Below are 21,743 nucleotides of genomic sequence, written 5' to 3' on the forward strand. Positions count from 1 at the left end.
GAAAGTAGAGTCCATCCCCCATCAGATCTGGCCAAGCAAAATTTTTTAATAGAAACATGCTTGTATGGAGTGCCAACAAGATGCACATAGCCATAGAAATAAACTACTCAAATGCTCGTGCAAATGTGCAAAATTAGATGCTCAAGTATGATTGCTCAGATGTTGTAGGTGAAATTGGAGAGAGATAGCATCTTTGTCACGCCCCGATCCCCGGGTTCACAATATCCCTACCAAAACGTCTCGGGTCATTAAGGACGACGTCCCAAGCACGTCATCAACCCTTACACATTAACTACACATGCGGAAACGATAAACTCCTAGACAACAACCAATAAGCAGATACTCATTAACCCTGCAGAGCTGGTACACTATACAAGCCCATACTTACGGGCAGCCCCCTAAGACCGATAAAAGGATAGGTGGGTCGGGTAATGGTTAACTTCATATCCACTACAAAAGAGGGGCTACCACACCCTCGTCATCCACATTCAAACGTCTCTAAAAAAGGCATCACCTACAACTACTCGGGAGTTGTAACCAGGTGGGGGTGTCGGCTCGTAATTCGGGTCGTTACGGCCTGGCTCGGGTTTAGGGTTCTCAACCTCCCCGTTAGGAGTATCGATGTCCATCGGGTCCCGGACTCGATTCGTAGAGACCACGGTAGGCGATCCCTCGAACTTACGGATCGATCCGTAGAGAGCATCACCCTCACGCACGAACTAGGCTTTGAAGCGGTAGGGCACTAAGTGCTCCAACCCCTCCTCCACCCATGCGGTTGTCATATGATGCTCCCGCACCCGATCCATGTCCGGAATCGGATAATAATCGATATCAAATGATTGGTCAATGAGGACTTTGAATCGGACGTGACGGTCCTCCATTGCTTTGGTCCTGAAAAAGAGTCAACAACAATGGGATGAGAAATAAATCTCGGTGAGTTAATGTACAATCTAGGCTAAGGCATTGATTCGCTTGAGGCGGCCTAAATATGCAACATAGGTAGAGAACAAATCAATAGCGGGCGGTCTACACTACGCTCTAGCTATTACGGGAAAAAGCACAACCTAGCAATATATCGCAACCACATGCAAGCTTACCACGCCTTAGATCACACGTAATACAACACTCGACTTGACTCGATGGTCACAACAACCAAGGCAAACAATCAGAACACCCAAACAATTTGCATGCACAAAAAATCACATGTGTTTCGATTATTAGAGGCCATTTGGCCCGACACACTAGATAGTTGTCGCTCTACTGACATGACCAGACATCGTCCCTTTCTTCCGGCTACGACGTCCCATAGTCGGTGTGATTTCGATCAGCACGAGATGAACTTACCGGGAATCCCTATAGGGGTTTCGGTCCATCACAGCTGCGACCGTCATTTAATTAACCTAGCGTCACGGATTGACGTGTAACTAATAAGTCGTGTGATTTCGTACGACCGGCACAGCACGAACTTACCAAGAATCCATCATATGACCACACAAGCATATCGTACAACCAGTTAATTCTTATCTTAGCATTTAGTCAAATGCTTATACGGTCATGCTTAAAAATTTGGCTCGAGGCCATTTTCATGCTCAAATATGCAATTGGACTCGACACATGGTCATATGAGAGCACATTTTATTCACCGGATTTTGCATCTAAAATAGATTATTAAGACCTCATACCATCCACACCAAACCAGCCGGTGCATCTAGCGGTCAAACAATAATCACCCGGACCGGCAGTCGATAAACACGATTCATCACATTAGTTAATATGATAACTAATTATCCAATCAATTCGGTCTAACAATTCGGTCGTGATCAATCAATACAGTCTACTCCAACTAGCCACAGTCTAAATTATTTAATTGCAGTCATTTAACCTAACCGGGATTACTAATCTAAACCGATCGCAATTATCTAACTAACCATAGTTAACATTAACTAAACTAGTCGTAAATGTAATTAACAACCTAAGTGAGGGTTAGGGGTTAACTCACAAAAACAACGACGGCGACGGTAGCTCGAGCGGCAACGATACGGCGACTCGCAGCGACGGGGCTCTCGGAACTCGGCACACCCGTGGAGGCTCACGGGTTTGGTCAGGGCGGTGGCGGTTTTTAGCAAAGGGTAGCTGCTCATGATCCCGGCAGTTGAGGTACGGTGAGGACTCGGCCGAGCTTGACTCCGGCAATTCGCGGTACGAGTTTAGGGGGATGGCTACTAACGGAGGCTAAACGGTTCGGCTGGTGGTCGCGGGTGGTTAGAGCAGTAAGGGAAGTCGGGGATGTGGTGCTCTCGGGTCGTGGTGGCTGGACTGTACGGCGGGATCGACGAAGAGATATGGCGACAACAACAAACCAAGAGGGAGGGGTGGCAAGGACTGGTTGTCTTGGTGTTTGAGCGACGACCACTAAGGAGGTGGTGGTTGGTGGGTCGGCGAAACATCAAGAAAATGGGAAAGGGAGGTCACAGGGCTGAGCTCCTCGAGTCGGAACGGCGGTGGTGGCTGGTGGTTGATGCTCGTGAGGGAGGAAGAGGATAAGAGTGCCGTCGGATGAGAGAGGGGAGGGGGTGGTGTGAATGGGGAGAGAGAGGGAGAGGTTCAAACTTGGGTGGGTCAGATTTGATGGGTTGGGGGGTGATAAGATAAAAGGGAAAAGGCGAGAGTTCACATAGGTCAAATCACATTTGAAATCTTTGTCTTCTGGTGCATAAAAGCAAGGGCAAAACGGTCATTTGGTATTTTAAGACTGGTTGGTCATTTGGCATAGAGGATTGAGGGTATTTTGGTACTTTCGCGGCTAAGGTTCGGTTAGGGTTGGCTCGGGTGCAAAGGGTTCCGAAACTACTGCGCGACGACTAAACTATTGAAGCTTCATCTACTCTAACCAACGTCTCGGGAAAAATCCAAATATCGTCTCTTAAATCCTCAAAATCCAATATCATTATAATAGGCTGGAATTCAAGATTACAACTTTCATTGAATCCAGTTATCTTACAGACGTGAAAATTTAGGGTCATCACAATCTTGTTGTTTCATGCCCTTGACTCAAGTTAATTTATAATAAAACACATGGGCAAAATGAGCTCTTATCTATATTGAGTTTGAGAGAAAAGTACATTAGAAGTACCATAACTTTTGTACGACGTTCACTTGAGTGCCATAATTTTCAAAACGTTCACTTAAGTGGCATAACTTTCAAAAATCGTTCACTTGAGTGCCATGTTGACGCGGATGTCGGAAAAACCGACGCGGCAGCCCGAAAGCCGACGTGGCACTCCGCAAAGCTTACGTGGCACGCCGAAAAGCCGACGGGGTACGCCGAAAAAGCTGTTGTATCACTCAAGTGAACCATTTTTCTCCGTCGTGACACTCAAGTGAAAGATTTTTGAAAGTTATGACACTTAAGTGAAAGTTTTGAAAGTTGTGGCACTCAAGTGAACGCCGTACATAAGTTATAGCACTCATGGTGTACTTATCCCTTGAATTGAAAGAAAATAGCGTGCCCAAAGCCTATGGCTTCGAGAGAGAAATTGTCATGGCACTCAAGTGAACGCCGTACATAAGTTATAGCACTCATGGTGTACTTATCCCTTGAATTGAAAGAAAACAGCATGCCCAAAGCCGATGGCTTCGAGAGAGAAATTGTCGTCTTGTTGACCAGAAGAAAATTCTTAGGTCTCAGGTCTCTAGGCATTACTCCGAGCAAATGACAAGCCTCGACAACCCGTCAATGATTTTTGTTAGATCAGTGGCCTTCGTCTCACTATAATGCCCCCTCTGGATAACCCGATCAAATAGCTCACCGCCAAAGCAGAGCTCCATAACGATGCGGACATACCATGGATCCTCGCAACCACCCTTAATCGCGACGGTATTCTTTGGACTAACCAAAAGGTGTGTTCTCTAGATCTCCATCCTAATATCCTGCATATCCAACCTAGAGATCAACGTCCGCTTTGTGATCGACTTGCACGCACAGTCGATACCCGTGATGATCTCCAGCAAGAGAGAAACCAGAGAGATGATTGAGAGGCATGGAAAGAAGAAGAAGGAAAGTGAGACACTCGAGGGAAAAAAGAAGAAAGAAAATACAAAGAGTTTGACCAAATGACAAAAGAAAGGGATCACTTTTGTATAGTTGTATCCAAAGTAGTGGGTTACACGATGGATAAAAATGGTCAAAACACAAAAAAAGGAGAGTGTCTAAGCCCTAGTAAGAGTAGAAAACGCATAGCCCTTAAAGAAACGCTAAGAAAATGGAAAAAAAAAATAGAAATATTTTCGTGATTTACGACTACTACTAGAGACAAATGCAAAAAAATGCCTTAAATATATGTCAAGAACGGAACATATGTATTCATTTAATAATTTTTCTGTCAAAGTTGCAAGAAATCGTCTAATTGGAATGTTGAATTTTTCTCTGATTTTCAGACTGTTCGTTTTTTTTTCTCTTGTCTCACTAATGTATATTAGTCATTGATTCAATTTTATTATAAAATAAGGTTGTTTTGTTTGTGAAAAAGACACAGTTTCGCCGTCTTGGTATAATTAGTAAGACTCATTAGCGTCGTCGATCACGTCAAATCTCGTGTCAGCTTACGAGGAGATTGGTCCGTTTGTTTCAAGAAAAACAATTTCCTAAAAAATATTTTCCTGATTTTTTTACATTGATTTTACAAAAAATAAACTAATCAAGAAAAATATTTTCCACCCATAAAAAAAACACATTCAAAAGTGGAGAAAATGATTTCCTCATTTTCCCTCATCTTTCCTCCCTCCACTCTTTCATATTCATTTTCTTTTTAGTTATTTTTATTTTATTTTAGTCGTGAGAAACGGAGATATTATTGCGAACAATTTATTAGAAAGATATACAATGTAGATGACTAGTTGAGCAGCAGAACCCAAGCCTTATGATAATACAGTACAGTAAGTAAAGTATCACTTACAACGAAATTAATAATTGATGTGATGTTTTTCAATTAAGACTCCATTTCTTTAAGAAAGATCAATAATTTGAAAAATACTTTCGAAAAAATGATCCCATACATCACTTGAAATAATTAATCAATGAAAAATATTTTTTATTATTGATAATAATTTATATCTAAATATTTTAGTAAAGGATGAAAATAATTCGTTTATGTATTTTTGTAAGCGATTTGAACGATTTTTAAAAAAAAATATTTTCTAAATAATTCATTTTCTACCAAACAAATGCATCCTCAGAACGGAGTAGCTCATTAGAGCCACAAAATAAGGTCTGGCTCTTCGGAAACTGGAGACTTGACTGCCAAAAGCAAAGGTGAAGTGGGAGAAATTTTGTCTGCCAAACGAGATGGCGTTTTAGGCTTGAAGAATCCTTGTGTAAAGTACTATGGAGACAAACACTTCTTCGCGTCGCAAGTGGTCGCCTCCTCATGGTTAATCTTTCCGAGGGATGTCGTTGCTAGTAGTCTCTAATTGTGCTCTGAACGTCCTTCTGATAATGGCTGCGTTTGGAAAAGCTTTCGAAGAAAGTTTTTGAGAAAACACAAATGCCTTTAGTCTGAAGGGGTTTGATGAATTGCAAAAATTATTTGGTAAACTATAACTGAAAAGTGGCTTGAGAAATTCATTTAGGAAAATGCTATTTGGTAAATATATATTTAAAAAGTCATTTAATGTGACCTAATTAGATTTTCTTATTTGTTTAAAATTGGAAAAAGGAAACAATGATGGCCACGTTTATATGTTTGCATTGAGAATAATATGATGGAGACATACCGGCAAATTTATAAATAAAAAAATCATATCAAAGTGGACTTCTTTCACAATTAAAAAGAGAGTACTTTCATTATAATAAACATAATCACATATGTACCGATACAAGATTTACGTTATTATTGAAAATTACAAGCATCCTTAAATATTTACTAAACTCATGGCTATTTGATCACGTAAACGTTCCATGTCAAAAGATAAATTATCATTTGAAGCACTAGACCCCTCATTTACATTATTAAGGTTAACTAAATATCCATAATCAAGATCCAAATTAGCTCTTGCAAAATGTGTATTATTGAGTTGGGTTCCTTCACATCGCACATCCTTCCAAGCTTCTCCTTAAGCTCAGCCTGAGATTAAAAAAAAACAAAAAACAAAACACAAGGTGCAAACCAACAGCTTTCAGTAAAATTAATTGTGAAATAAAACAATCAAACAGGCAAAAAGAACCTACAACAACACTGAAGTTCGTAACTTCCAAACTGTGGTTACCTTGGAAAAATTGGGTCTTCCAGGGTGCAGAACATCAATCACCTACAATGCAAGGGGCAAGGCATCAGCAAATAAAGAGATATTACCTTCTCTTTAAAAAATCACACCACAAGAAGATCGAGGATCCGGTTCTTCCACTTAAATTGTGAAACAGGATATTGCGAAATCCAACTCAAGGGCTAAAACTAATGCTAAAGCAAGCTCCTTAATCGAGGACCCTGATAAAAGGAAAATTTTACCTTAAGACAGGTCCAACAAGTATTTGCCACATTGGTCAATGACCCTAAACCTCACGACACTGTGCTTTCCATTTTTGTACCCAAAGTAAAGAACTTCAAATCTAAAGTCCCTTAATGACGCTGGAAAAAGAGACAAAATCAACCCGCGAGAGCAAATTCGCAACTACTTCAAAGGATTTTCCACCAATTCACCAAACCACAAACCAAGACCCACAGACATTGATCCTAACAATTGCTACATTCAAAGAAGTAGCTTTATACGATCACAACCAACTGGGATATCGCTAAACAGTTCACACATCTCCTGTGGCTTCTCGAGGACATGCCCAATAGGAATAGAGGAAGAGTTACGGTGGGGAGTCGAACATTAGTCAGACATAGGCATTTGTTTACTTAATGCTAAAAATAGAAACTACATGCTGACCCTTTGCATGATCAACACCATCCAAAACAAAGAAGAAGCACTCGTTATTATTGTTCAATTCCCAAAATCTTGCAGGATATCGTTCTAATCTTGCAAGATATCTCAGTAATGAAGCATTCAGTTTACGCATGAGGGGACTTCTATTTTTCCATTTATTTTTTTTAGAGGGACGGTGAGGAACAGAGGCTTCTTCTTCGCTTTCTTTTCTCATTATCAACTCGAACCGATCGTAAAAGAACTATTAACTCTAAATCGAAATCTGAAACTGATAGCAAAAAGAATCGCAAAAAAAAAAAAAAAAAAAAATTCACAGAGCAAACACCTAAAAAAAAGCAACTCAACATCCACAGCTAGTACGCTAATATCATCAAGGCACAATTAGTTAAAAAAGGGAAATCCCAGCTCGTCGAAATCAACACTAACAGGAACGAAATGAACAAGAAATTAAACCTGCTAAGCAAACAATGCAAATCGACTAATAGACACTTCCAATGAAAGTTTGAAATGGGGCATACGAGAAGTTGGAGTAGGACGAAGCTGCCTGTAGATTGTGGGACACGATCGGCGATTCAATGTGAAGGGCAAACGGAACAGGTGTAGGGCAAGTGTGAAGAGCTCATGGGGGGAGGTGGGGTTGGATCACCGGCCAATCTTCCCACTCTCGCTCCAAGCAACGAGAAGCAAGGGGTAGAAAACGCAGCCTAACTACCAAATTTACTCAATTCTCCAAATATGCGAGAGAAAATGAAGCAAGAAGAAGAATCGTTCAAATAGTCCAAGACGAAACTCACCAGAAATGCAGGCAAAATTCGAAGGATCGAAAGGATTTGGAGATGGAGTGAGGACAATACCTAAAGCAAGACGAAGAAGAGAGGAGGATAGCCTCGGTAGATGAGACGATAGAAAAGAAAGAGGCAGATCTAGTGTTTATTGGAAGGGACAAACTTGGAATTATAAAGATATTTGAAGACAATAACGGCAAAATAAAAAAAGTGGTTTACTATTCTCGGCAGCATGCCGAGAATGTTAAAAGCCAAGTGCTTTTAGCTCTTTGAATGTCGACATTTGCCTAAAGATGTTTTCAAAAAATTTCCCAAACACCAAGACTTTGGCCCAAAGGGCTTTGGGTCCTTTGAGAAAGCGCTTCCCAAACACACACCCAATAGAGGCCATCGTCTAGCAAAATCAACGATCGCTTATCTTCTGCCTAATGTACAATTCGATCCTCGAAATTTTCTTCTTGGACAGCCAACTCTGCCTAACTCATCCGACTCATGTTGGTATTAGCAGCACAACCAATAATGCAAAACAGTGCGCCTCGATTTCAAGTTGTGTAGGTATTAGCAGCACCTGGATGTCTTCCAAAGTGCATCAAGGAATCACCATCGAAGCCAATTGTCATCAATGACATAATCACTTACAAATAAGGTCGCAAAATAAACTTTAGGATGTTCCCACACTTTCTTGGATTTTAAAACCGATTGCTAAAAGCCAAACAAAGAGGAAAAATAGTACCTAGAGGAAAATAAATCGCAAATCCAAAAGAACAGATCCGGCATAGCTACCAACATGTCTAAGATACAACAGTCCTGATAAATCTTAGCCCCTCCTCTTATCTTATCCAAAAGCCGGTTCTCCAACTCGGGCACCTCTAGTCAACCTGAGCACTGGCTACTGAGAACTAAAGCCCGAGTTTGGACAGAAGCTGCTGCCATCTGGGAGTCTCTTCATCGAAAATGTAAGTCAACGGAGATATTAGAACTCCACTACCCCCAATCTGCACGATAAAAGTTCAATATTATTCAAAAGGTCCTCGGGAGTGTAATCAAGCTATGATTGACGAATATTAACAGCTGCATATATCTTCACTTCATATTAGGATGTGACCAGGGGAAAACAAAATCTTTGCATAGAGCAGCTGTGTATTGGCTATTTCCAAAATTAGGACTTACTGCTCTCAACTGCTGCACAGAGCTATAGAGCGCCTTTTTAGGAATGCAAATGACTATTGCATAGTAGTCTGCAACCATTTCTCCATCACGTATGCAAAAGACTGGACTTACCGTAGGTCCCTGTTAACGTATGAGTACAAGAGGATCAGAAACGCTGGAGAGTGAGAATGAGATAACTACAGTTTAAACTTCAAATCAAGTTGGGGCTCAACTTGGAGTGCAAGAAAAAGGGGCTCACTATGATACCTGCAAACCAGGGAGTGATGGTTGACTGAGTACTCGCTTAGCAACTTCCTCTGCACTCCTCCCCCTCATATTCGCTGTTACCTGTAACAAGAATTAACAACGATTATAAAGCATTCATTTTGAGACTCAGAAAAAGGAGTCAATCACAAGCATGTATCTGCAATATCCGACTTGCACATAACCTAAAAGGCTTTATATTGCACTTAAAGAATTTTCAATATTATTTCCCAAATTTTAATTGCAGCAATTCCCTATTTAGTTGTTGAATAAGAAAAGATTGAACAAGTTATACTTGATAAATGAGACAAGGATGAGACAAGGTACGCTTATGTCCACAGAGCACTAACCACATCATATCTGATTGACACTGCTAAATTGGCCTCAACAGAAAACTTGCACTAACATAAGTTGCCCGGTTAAAATTTGTTTTCTGACGGCTAGCTTGATATATCTTTTTTACGCAGCTCAGTAACATAGTAATGAGTGAAAGGGGGATGGCACAAGTTGCAACTTAATAGTAATAAACTGTAACGGGACGTATGTCTGGATGCTGGACAGGAAGTTCATCATCATATATACAATAATCTACGCACCGTGAACTGATCAACTGCCTTAAGATGTGCCTCCAATCTTTCAAGAATCTCGTGAGTTGTGTCAAGAACGCCTTCCCGTTGGACTAGTGACTTCCTGCTTGCCACAAGAACAGCCTGAAGGATATTCAGCACTAGGGTAAGAGAAGTTCGAAAAAGACAGAATGAAGAAACAATCATATGGCGAGTTTGCCAATGCAAAGATATTACCCACCTGGCTTTCCAACACCGTCCCACCTTCAATTTCTTTTAAGTTATTTTCCTTTAATGTTGTCCCACTACTTACAAGGTCCATAATAACATCAGCAGTCCCCATCTGGATGACCAAAGAAAAGAAAAGAAGTCAATTGTAGATCATGCAGACTACCTTGGCATGTGGGGCATTGGTATCTGCAATGGCATCTCCATGAGACTATACTGCCAATGCCATCAATAGCATCAGTTTAATAAATCCTTCACCTCCCCTCATGGAGATGCCATTGAGATGCCAGTGCCCCACATGCCAAGGTATAATGGCAGTCATACATATATTTCTATTCACCTGAAATGCAGCTTCTAAACAAATACATTTATTGAACTAAGTTAATATGCTCATGAGGTTGCTTTCCAAGGAGCATAATCTTTGGGGGCATAAATGTACTTCAGATTCTTTTTGACAATGAATGAAGCAAATGTCTGTAGAACTATCTCCTTCCAACGGATGAAATTTTCAATCATTCAAAAGAGAAAAAACCTGCAATTCATGGATTAATCACATCAATGGATCATATCACAAAGTGAATGGCCACAAGATCTATTGGCAAGGACAGATAGATCCAACCATTGCATCATTGAAGGAAACATCAAAAGATTCAAGTGCTATTTTTAAAAGGATCCTGCTGCTAAAACTATGGTGGCTTGATGTAGTCTCAAATATACATTCTCCGTGACAGGGAATGTACATACATTGCCCCATAGCGTGGACAGGAAAAGGCCTCCATAAGCACAATGTACCGGCATTTAGAATACGAAAATTAGTGGTATGTACACTATTCCGTCCTTCCTTTCACTGCATCTACACGTCAAGAAAGAGATGGTAGTTTCCACTCCCTTCTTTCCCTTGTTTCCCCTCTTCAGTAGGAATATTTCTCTGCCATTCTTGTTTGATGAAGATTCTCACGTAACTAGATTCCCAGACACCATTTTTAATCTCCTAAATGGGGTGCATTTTGGAGTGAATAAAGGACCGTGCTCCATGACCAACCTAGAAAATAAGTGGGAATTGAGGTATTTGCCAATGATGTAAAAGATGTGGTAACAAGTTGACCCCTAAAACAGCATGAAGATAATAACACAACCCTGCCTTGCCAAGCAAAAATATTTGTATTCACCAATCTGCGCTTTCAGTACGGATCTTCTACCCGTCTAGCTGGAAAAAGAGAAGGGGTGCATTTTGGAGTGAATAAAGGACCGTGCTCCATGACCAACCTAGAAAATAAGTGGGAATTGAGGTATTTGCCAATGATGTAAAAGATGTGGTAACAAGTTGACCCCTAAAACAGCATGAAGATAATAACACAACCCTGCCTTGCCAAGAAAAAATATTTGTATTCACCAATCTGCGCTTTCAGTACGGATCTTCTACCCGTCTAGCTGGAAAAAGAGAAGGGGTGCATTTTGGAGTGAATAAAGGACCGTGCTCCATGACCAACCTAGAAAATAAGTGGGAATTGAGGTATTTGCCAATGATGTAAAAGATGTGGTAACAAGTTGACCCCTAAAACAGCATGAAGATAATAACACAACCCTGCCTTGCCAAGCAAAAATATTTGTATTCACCAATCTGCGCTTTCAGTACGGATCTTCTACCCGTCTAGCTGGAAAAAGAGAAGGGAATCGAATCCAGAGCCATAAGACTCTCAATGCATTTCACCGTCTTTCGTCTTTCAAAATAAATATTCAAATGGTCTGAACCTTTTTCAAACTGGAAAATGAGAAGATTTAAACTTCTAGATTCTAAATTCTAGTTGAGCACACAAGATTGACTCTTCCTTGACATAACTCTACCAGAATATGGGTTCTCCAACCCCTTCTCTTGAATCTCTTAAGAGAGCTTCCACAGACATACACACTCCAGTGTCAGTTTAAAGACAACAGACGCTTAATAAAAATTCATCGTGACAATCACAAACCATCTGCCAATACGGGTAATGAGTTAGTAACCTACAAAGATATCAAATAAGTGAAAGAAATTAGTATATTTACCGCAGGAGCTGCCTCCAATGCTCCTTCACCAGTTGAAAAGCTCACATGCTTCAGTCCATTTTCTTTCAAGAACTTAGGCCCCAGCTATAAAGACACGAGAAAGAAACTTAAGCGAAAGGGCAATTGCTCTGGCACCCCATAAGGAAATTTGCTATTGAAGGTGGAAAAATGGCAGAATAAACAATGACATTTAAGATCTGAAAATTCAAACATACGTAGGTGAAACCAGTAGCAACTCTGAGTGGTTTCTCTTCAGTCCACAGGGGCATTTGAGCTAGCTCCTTCACCGATTTGATCTTCTCAAAGATCCCATAGTTGGGAATCTAATAGGAGATCCAAAGAACATATCAATGCTACGAATTTCCACAGCAATGAACCAATTGGGAAAAATTCTCTCAGCATATCAGAATTGAGAGCATAAACTTTCTTACGGCGAGAGACAAACGGCAATCCCCATAATCAAGAGCTTCATGAACAATAATAAGATCTTCGTTACCCTGAATAAAAGGAGCATGAGCTCTTTTAGGACAGTCTACTATATCAAGTTAGTGTTGTGAAATTCTACGATATCATGAAGTTGAAAAGCTTGATAAAAACACAAAAACACCACAAAAAGATCAGAAAAAGCTCTGACATATGAAGTTCAAGCAATCAGGAAGTTTTTGTCTCTGTCCAGCATTCCTCACAAGGTGACCACTCAATCATTATTCTAGGATTTCGAGTCATAGTTTCCTATCCACACATACAAATAAACACATAATATACGAACACTCTAACTACCTAACCTAAATAAAGACTTCAGAGGTACATATGAAAACTCGACGTCATCCAGTAATTCTGCTAATCCAAGCCATTTTTCTAAACTGTTTACATGGAAAAGGGTAAACAACCCAAATAAATTCATACAACAAGGGCTACAAACTCAAGCAAGGTAATATGTGATCCGCTACTACTTTTGTCATCCATTCAGGTAAGATCGGTGATCCAACTTCTCTGCTGCATATTGACACATAGGAAGTACCCTGTCATCTACTAACTGCTACTCTGCACAATAGCAGGGGATCTATATGCCAAGGCAATATCTCATCTTTCAAGGACAACATTTCTGATTATAAACAAGCAGGGGAAGGATGACATACTACTGAGGCTACAACAGAATTTTGACAAACACCCCAATCAATTTTGTTCATAGTAGTCAATGTGTAATCAACACGCAGCATTTTCAATTTGCTGTGAGGCATCTGGTGTGACTTTAGTTTTCGCTTTTTGGAAGTAGCTGTTGCCTTTAGCATTTCAAGTTTAACTTGTGTTTGATACCAAACACGCCTAGTCTTGAAAAAAATGTGAACATAAAATTTTAACTCGAAACGAATTATTCATAATTTGTACGTTTTAGCATGAACACTTGTTCCAATATTCTTGGTTTTAGAGGGAAAGCAAATATGACTTTTTGTTTGATAAAGCGCTCTTGATCTTCCACTTCATCCGAAGCAGGGGAAAAGTGCGCAATAAATTGTTTTCACAGCTTCAGAGTATAAATCTTTGAATGCAGACGAAACATTAGTAAAAAATGATGAGCAAAAATTCCAACCAATGATCAAACATACAGCATATAACATCTTCTGCTTACCTGTCCAAATTCACTAACCGTGTCAAAACCCACTATTCCAATGTCTAGATCTCCAGATAACAACTTTTTCACAATGTCTTTTGGTCTCTGAAACCAGACTAGCAAACCAGAGAGCTGCAAGATAAGTTAGCCACCAAGTCAATTAAGAATAGTCAGCAGTATATAGAACTAACAACTGAAATACCAAATGTCTTCAGTAAAACAAATTTAAATGGTGCCGTGGAGATTTTCTTAGTTACGTTAATTACATTTTTTTTATGGAGAGTTTTCTATGCTATATAGTGAGAGTAAATCTATCTGAGAAGAGAATCGTTTGTTTAGCTCATCACCACAGAAGTACTCTTAAGAGACGGACCTTTTCAACCACAGCATTTGAGTGGCTAGAGTGGATCATTTCTTCTTCTTGCGTCTTGCAAAGATGGTTCAGCATCACGCTATGGGTTGAAACCATCAGCACTTTGCGAAGATTACACTCTTATCTTAATTAGTGCATAGATCCTATTTCACATTAATGATTTTGCAAAGGGTTAGGTTAGCACTCCTTTGTTCCCTGTCCGCATATCTCAGATATGATGACTACAAAATCTCTGTTGCTAACCTATCTCTAGTAGTTCTATAATCAAAATTGAGGTCCAAGTGAATTACAATAAACGAACTCAAAATGTCTTACCCCCATCAAAATAAGACACATTTTCATGAAATTTTCATACCTGTGGAATTTTTGCAACATACTGTCGAGGATTAACCTGCTTGACTGACAATTGGCAATCCTTCAGGAACAACGTTGAAGAGGGTTAGTATGCAGATAAAGGACAAACCACAAGTCTCCCAGAGCGGCATGTCAGAGACTTAAGCCACTTACACCGTCAAACTCAAATCCGACATTGACTCAAATCTTTAATACGCTTCACATTTGGAACCAATTCCTCAGCAACCAAAACCGCAATGCGAGTCGTGAAAAGCAAGTAATACCTTGAGGAGGCCGAGAGTGTCCTCGGCCATGCGCCCTTTGCTGGGCAGACCGAGCCGGATCTCTCTCCGCTCGCCGTCCGGTCTGCCATTGGAGACCGCGACAGCGGCCGCGGACGGCAAAGGGCCAGAGAAGCAGACGATCCTCGGGGACGCGGACGGCTTCGGGGAGGAGGCGCCGATGGACGTGCGGGCGCGGAAGGCAGAGAGAGAGGGCGTGATTGAGGATGGCGAGAGGAGCTGCTGGGAACCGCGGGACGGCGAGACCAGCGACATCGACGCGGGCGCCATTGGGACGGCGAGTGAAGCTCCGAGACGTCGCAGCCTCAGAGAATGATTGAGAGAGAGAGAGAGAGAGAGAGAGAGAGAGTTTCGAAGTGTGAAATATATGGAGCGCCGTCGCGGGTGGAGAACGACGGCGGTGAGCGAGTCAAAAAGAGTGGGCGTGTGCGCGTGTGGAGGCTGAGAAATGTCGCTTTTGTCCACACGTGCGACTGCGGCGAATATCTCTCTTGACCTGAATATGAATAAATTGAATATCCCGTGGCAATGTCCCGGGGGTAGATGCGTCCACTTTCTAAAATCCAATTCTGCCGACAAATTGGATTTTAATCCCAAACAGAATCCTTAGAAAAAAATGAGGAATGAAATAGGTTACTTGAATAAACCTAGAATCGTACCATTTCACGTTTTAATAAAATCTTGATAACTACGCTGTTCTATTCCACCGTCGACTATTATTGTTCGCCGCTTTCCACCGCTGATCGTCAGCCCCTCGAGGCTTTGTTGCCCATAGCCAAACTCCTCCGTCAGTCGTCGGACTTTGTTATCAATAGTCGGATTCCATCGCTTGTTGAGGAACTTCATCGGCCGCGGTTAGTCCTCAAAAATGGTGGTTCGCTGTCGTTGGCGAGAGGTATTGTCTCACCGAAGACCGCAAGTTCTTGCAATCCAAATTATTGTGAAGGAGATCGGGTGGAATGGGAATCCATTTGAGAGGAGTCCAAGTATCGGAACCGAGCAAGGGTTTATTTTACCAGAAGAAGGGGTTGGGTGCACAGATGCTGGAGAAGATAGGTTTTCAATGCTGTGAAATAAGAGCCTGTTGATACTCACGGAGAGCGAAATCTACTGGAGACAAAGACAGCTGCTTGAACGTCAAGAGCCAACTTCTCAAAAAGCAGAAATTGTTCTCAACACCAGAGGCGATGCGTCCTGGACTCGGGAACTACCCTAGATAAGGTTTTGCTGAGTGTCTACTTCTTTCTGTGGGAGAAATTTGTCAAATGTCTTCTTACTTAAAGCGACAAAAGATGTTATCCTCAAATGTAAACTGAAAGTAAAATTCGACACTCTCATGTTGGATCAACCAGTAGCAGAAAACCCCGGTGTAGTCATACCAAAATTCAGGGAACACGTAAAAGCGATGGCTCAACGAAGCCTCCTTGCTTCTCTCTCGGACTCCAGAAGGGTGAGGACATCTCCTTCCCTCACCGGTCCCTTCACATTCCTCATGATGAACCGGTTCATGTCGTCCAAGAACTTGACTCTCACCTGAGTCACCTGCCCTCTCGACCCAGTTCGACCCATGACTTTGACGACAACAGCATGCTTAATCTGAGAATCCATTCTGCACAAAGGAGACGAACCAAGCATAAAGGACACCCAAAATGGCCAAATCAATTGCCAGTCACACATGGTACTGAGAAGGTCTACGGCGAAACATGCACATCATTGGAAAAGTCCACATTCGAATCCAATTCAATAAACCCAGTTTTAGCTTCCCAATTCTCACGGCCAATGATGTGTCCGCGACAATGGAAGCCCTGGAGCCACCGAGGGAGGTGATAAAGTTCGCGCTCTTCGATCACCAGAAGAAGGGGTTGGGTTGGTTGGTTCAGAGGGAGAACTCCAGAGAATTGCGTGGGGAAGATGATGAACAGGAGGGAGGGGAGGAGAAAAAAGAAAAGGTAAAGAAAAACATTAAAGAAATAACAAAAATTTAAAAGACAAAAATGCCCTCGGTTAGGTCCTCTTTTGAAACAATTTGAAGACTTCAGGCCCTTAATTGAAACAAAGTTCACTTCAAGCCCTTATTTGAGAAAACGATGGCACTTCGGGCCCTTTTTTGAAATTTTTCCTTTTTATTTTGGTAAGAAGTGGATAATTATTGGAGATTTTCTCTTATTAAACGTGCAACTTTAAGATCAAAATAATCCGACCAAAAAACAAATAAAAAAAAACATTGTGAATAACATTTTAAGATCAACCTCATGTAAAAAATAATCATTTTTATTTATCGAATCATAAAAATGATAATTTATTATGCATATATAAAAAAATATTCATTTAATATATAACGTGTCCCAACGTGTCGAAATTTTTTATTTTTTGAGAAGCGTGTCGGCGTGTCGTGTCGTGTCGTGGCGTGGTAAAAGCTGAACACTGAAGAATTAAATAACCTGCTAAAACTAACAGTATTCTTGGGGCAATTTGGACGATGACGTTGTAGAGCACTAATTCAATTGAAAATATTTCTCTTCGTATTTTTGTTTTGTTATTTTGGACTGAAAATCCCAAACTCCTTTTTACTTGACAGGAGTCTGTATTTACGCTAGTGACTCTAAATAACTCCGCGAGTGTGTTGGTTCAATCCCAATCTTAAACGACAAGCACGCCCCTGGTTATGCACCTCGTCGACAACCCGATCATGGAGTTCCCTTACTAACTCGACTAGCCGGTTTAGGGAGCTGCCTGTTTTTTCAAACGCAACAATTTAAGGAGAAAAAATTGCTATAGTAAATATTGGGTCAGGTATGTGTTGCGTCAGATATGAGTCGTTAAATTTGTATTGCATACAAAATAGATCAAAACCGATAACATGCATCAATTTTATGCGGTCTCGATATGATTCACCTGTTTCACTGGCCTAAATGTGAACAATACCTCGAATTGATTAAAGTCAGGGTGTCACGATAATTGGCACGGTGAATGAGCTTGAATTGATTAAGGTCAGAGTGTCACAATAATTGGAAGAATTTATGTGGTCGTATTTAATTTTGTGTGGTTTTGGAGAGGACCTCATGCAGTCGGGTTCGAGTTGCTCGACTTAAGAAGCCAGGTTATCAACGTGATGAGGCAATTTGATGATGATACTAGACTGATAGGATTTGACTCTCGGTAGACTTGGAGGGGATTCAAAAGCGCTTGATGAGAACAATTATTTAGCGAGTTTATGTTAATCAAATTATTAGGACATGCTCCTTACTTTCATGAGATTGTATTTTTGACTAACCCAAAGCACCAACAAGTTCTCTCTCAGCTCATTTCTTCCTTCCCATGTTCACTTTCGCGTACCGAAACTTGTGACCTCTAGACCCCAAAGTCGACCGAAGGTGCGACAGCTCAATCGGATCTGTCTTCGCCGACCAATCTCGAATTCGGGCAATATCCTTTGCCGGTTGTTTCGTCGATTATTTAAGGCAGGTGTGCAATTAACCCACTTCGGTCTGTCCGAAATCGGATTTCTCGTCCGGTGAAATTTGGGGCTCAATGTTTCTGGACTTTGAGGGTTGTTAAAATTGACATATGACTTGAGAAGAAGGAACCCTTAGGTGGACTAGTTTGGCTGTTCTCCGTTTTGATGGATGAGAATAACCTGGTCACTAGCAAATGGGGCTTCTTGAGCAAACAAACGATTGACAATGAGTGTGTTTTAATGTTCGGGAAACCGATGAGCATTTTAGATTTAAATGTTCGGGTCTTTTGATTATAATATTCATTTTAATGTGCCTTGGGCCATTCTTTTTTTAATCAATTGATAGCTCAAAAGGGAACTTGACTCGACTTGCTTTTTCTAATTGTTACATTACGTCTATGAAAGGATGCGATTAAGATAGGGCCCCGTAAAAAGGTGCTTTTCGAACGATTGCCTTCTTATCTATAAATATCATAGGTAACTTATTTATAGATAACTTTTAGAGGCCAACGGAGGTGATAACGAACATAGATGAACAAAAAAATTTTCTCCTCTATCTCTCTGTTGAACTCATATAGAAAGACACAAAAAGGCAAATCTCATGAAAGTAAGGATCACGTCTTAATAATTTGATTAACATGAACTCGCTAAATAATTGTTAAACATTTAACGTCTTATACATATAATTTTTACTATGAAAAACATGACTTAGTTAGTATCCCATCTAATTAAGTCATGCCAGTTTTGTTTTTCAGGTATTTTAGCAGATCGAACGTCTTCAATTTAAAGAGGGAATGACTTGCTTTCTTGAAAGGAACATAAATGGTGTCCTCGTAATTCAGTCTTTTCGCTAGTTTCTCACCGGTTCCTAACTTTTCAATGAGCCAACGCAATTTTTCCTCCGAGAAGGTCCACCGGAACTTTCCGACGACGATGGCGACCTAGTAGTGGATTTAATTTCTAGACAATAGTAGAGATATTAAGGCCGGAATTAATGTATAAATTGCTGGAGGCTTAGCGAATGGATTCTTTATTAGAGGGATAAGGCAGAGAGAGAATAAACATCATGAGTAAGATTCGGTTTGCTTTTCTTATGAAAATTGGGAGGAAGAAGCTTAATTTAATTTAAACGTTCTAAAATAGATTTTAAGTTTGGAGCTCTGGTGGAACTTTAAAACCGGATAGAGATATCCAAACCTAACCTCGTGGAGAATATAACAGTATATGAGTCTTCCAATTCATCTGATTTTCGCTTACATTAACATTTTTCAAATTGTTGATGTTGCAATATATTGTCAAATAGAAAAATAGAGAAAATCATGGAGAATCTTCTTTCATTTCAAATGTGGTGCTTGTGTTTTTTGACAAGCACAAGTTAAATAGATCAGAAAGTATGTTTCATGTTCGAGCTATATATCGTATGCCATGTAACTACACGAGACTCACAATTCACAATATTTATAAAGATGCAATTAGTTTTCCTTACTGAGCCGAATTTTTTTTAAATGAATTAATGTGATTAAGCACATCATTTTTAACAAACTGCCGTATTTAAATGAATTAATGTCATGTCAGAGCTTCAAAACATGCCTGTCCGCTTCGATCCGCGCTTGTTAGCTCTTCCGTTTCGGACATCGATAAGGCATATCATGAACTTTGATGAGATAGAAAAGATTGAACAAATATAAATAGATTTTAACATGTTTGACTTATTAGTATGTCTGTATTTATCAAATTCAATCCTATCGAAACCTTCTGTGAAATACCACCATTTCTATATTAATTATCTAATTTTGCCTTCTCTCTCTCTCTCTCTCTCTCTCTCTCTCTCTCTCTCTCTCTCTCTCCCCTCACATTTAGAAAGTTCGTAGCTTCTGCATAATACCACAACAAATACGAATCTTAAATAAGTTAAACTTCTGAGAAAAGCAATGTCTTTGTCGAACAAAAAAGGAAAAAAAAAAAAAAGGAAAAGTAATGTCGTTGATATCGTAGTATAGATAAAAATCCATTTTTTTTTTCATAATCCCGTTTGCATTTTTAATTTGTCTTCCTAATTATCGAATACATGTGTTGTTTTTCGCAAGCCATGTGGGATGTCAAACTAAACTCCCATTGCTTTATCTGCAAGGTTTGTCCGAATCTTATAGTAATGTAATCTATCTCTACAAGATCGTCGAAACTTTTTGAGCTGAATGTCGTGTACCAAAACACCAGTCATGAGTTCAAACTATGACATACTTGTTGTACCGACGATGATTTTCTAATTTTCTATTATATTAACTAAGATTATCATTTTGGACCCAAAAAAAAAAAAAAAAAACTAAGATTATCATTATTGCTTGAGAAAAATCTCCACGATAAAACCTTGTATCGAAATCTATATATTGTTGACAATTCATTTTTGGCTGCCCATTTAAAATTAATTTCATAAAAAATTGGGGACTCACCTTAGTCCCTAACAAAAATATTTAAATCATTTTAGTATAGTTCTTATGTAGATTATTTTAATTTTCGCAGGCAACGTATTTGCATTAAATTGAACCGGCAGAGGAAACGAACTTGAAATTGTCGCTCAGACCGTCCGAAACCCCATGAAGAATTCGGCCAAGGGAAGGGAGTGAGTGAGTGTGGCCGAAAATCTCAATGCCTTAGGGCCTATTTTAAGTTATTTCGGCCCATTAAACGTCAATTAAGGAAAATGTCTTTTAATTAAAAGCTTAATTTATAAGAAAAAAGCCTAATTATCCCACAAAAGAACAGATAGGTTCACAAACGAGGCGTGTGCCCACATAATGGGCTGGCCGACCTATTAAGGACTTAATTGCAAAAGAAATATTTTCCCAATGACCAAATTGCAAATATCCCATACTTGGGGGACTGTTTCGTAAATAACCAAAATAGCGAGAAGCCCCCAAAGAATTCTGTTTAAGTGCGCTTAAGCCTCGTAATTCTTTGTTCAGCAGCCGAGTTCCGTCCCGGCCATGCCTACCACAGCTTCCCAGCCTGTGTGGCCGTGAGCTCCTGTCTTGCTCGTCAACAGCAATTTCCGATTCTCGTCGAGCCGCTTCTGTGCGGTGATTTCCAGCAACGGCGACCAATCTTCAACAACATTGGTCGATCGTTCAGAGCAGTCTAGGTGTGGACGTTCAGAGATTCGGGACACACGCAATTCAGAATTCTCACTGCACAACGAGAGAACGCCAGGAAGGTCACTCTTTCTTTTGAAAGACTCATATCACTGCCACGCTCCGCCTCTGTGAATGAACTTCACGCCTCTGCATCATCACGTTTCTGATCTTCTGGTTGGTTCTTCAAGTACTCTTGATGACCGTCCAGCATCTTGAGCCGAGTTCAGGCAAACTTCCAGGTGAGTCCAGGCGAGTTCACGTAAGTTCTCAGCCGAGTCTCCTCTGTCCAGATAGTTCCAATCAACGCGGGTGAGCCTGTTCGCAATGTTCCAGCTCCGACGAGATCCCATCGCGCTTGCACCGGTGAGGCTTTTCCGCAGGCCATCCTCAGCGCCTCGAGCTAGTTCACAGTCCAGACCAATCTCTGGTGGCCAGTCCAGACGTAAAATTAGTCCCCCGGGTGCAATGAATTCGCAAGTTCTTCACTTTCCTACGGTGCTTTCACATCCGCAAGAAATAACCGCGAGACATGAATGTGGCACGCCCAATGATCGCGATAACCGGAATTAGAAATGC

General features: G+C 40.5%; 2 protein-coding genes and 1 long non-coding RNA gene across 5 annotated transcripts; all 3 read right to left on the reverse strand.

Annotated features, from left to right (window-relative positions):
* Positions 1–5,963: 5,963 nt before the first annotated feature.
* LOC115727037 lies at positions 5,964–7,766 on the reverse strand. The gene is made up of 2 exons (XR_004013645.1): positions 7,719–7,766; positions 5,964–6,306 (listed from the first exon to the last, which is right to left on the reverse strand). It is a non-coding gene; the product is annotated as an uncharacterized LOC115727037 (long non-coding RNA).
* Positions 7,767–8,267: 501 nt separating this feature from the next.
* On the reverse strand, positions 8,268–14,997 carry LOC115727033 (ATP phosphoribosyltransferase 2, chloroplastic-like). Of its 3 annotated transcripts, XM_030657151.2 has the most exons (11): positions 14,562–14,996; positions 14,300–14,359; positions 13,590–13,703; positions 12,391–12,456; positions 12,175–12,282; positions 11,960–12,043; positions 9,930–10,031; positions 9,719–9,832; positions 9,126–9,206; positions 8,880–8,999; positions 8,268–8,704 (listed from the first exon to the last, which is right to left on the reverse strand). In XM_030657151.2, exons 1-11 carry the CDS (start codon positions 14,847–14,849, stop codon positions 8,609–8,611), a joined length of 1,233 nt encoding a protein of 410 aa, XP_030513011.1. In that variant the 5' UTR covers positions 14,850–14,996; the 3' UTR covers positions 8,268–8,608. The 3 variants fall into 3 exon arrangements, with proteins under 3 accessions (XP_030513011.1, XP_030513012.1, XP_030513013.1); XM_030657152.2 differs by lacking the exon at positions 12,175–12,282 and having other exon boundaries at positions 14,562–14,997; XM_030657153.2 differs by lacking the exon at positions 13,590–13,703.
* Positions 14,998–15,918: 921 nt separating this feature from the next.
* LOC115727036 (40S ribosomal protein S28-2-like) lies at positions 15,919–16,342 on the reverse strand. Its single transcript, XM_030657156.2, has one exon. It carries the CDS (start codon positions 16,254–16,256, stop codon positions 15,990–15,992), a length of 267 nt encoding a protein of 88 aa, XP_030513016.2. The 5' UTR covers positions 16,257–16,342; the 3' UTR covers positions 15,919–15,989.
* Between the last annotated feature and the right edge of the window lie 5,401 nt (positions 16,343–21,743).

This window comes from Rhodamnia argentea, chromosome 5 (genome assembly GCF_020921035.1).
Source record: "Rhodamnia argentea isolate NSW1041297 chromosome 5, ASM2092103v1, whole genome shotgun sequence".
NCBI lineage: Eukaryota > Viridiplantae > Streptophyta > Magnoliopsida > Myrtales > Myrtaceae > Rhodamnia > Rhodamnia argentea.

Excerpts from the sequence above, each read along its gene's own strand:
- LOC115727033 (XM_030657151.2), bottom strand. The coding sequence starts at position 14,849 with ATGGCGCCCGCGTCGATGTCGCTGGTCTCGCCGTCCCGCGGTTCCCAG. Across the intron at positions 13,704-14,299 it reads ATGTTGCAAAAATTCCACAG|CTCTCTGGTTTGCTAGTCTG; the intron begins GTATGAAAATTT and ends CTTATCTTGCAG. Across the intron at positions 12,457-13,589 it reads CGGTTAGTGAATTTGGACAG|GGTAACGAAGATCTTATTAT; the intron begins GTAAGCAGAAGA and ends CCTTTTATTCAG.
- LOC115727036 (XM_030657156.2), bottom strand. The coding sequence starts at position 16,256 with ATGTGTGACTGGCAATTGATTTGGCCATTTTGGGTGTCCTTTATGCTT.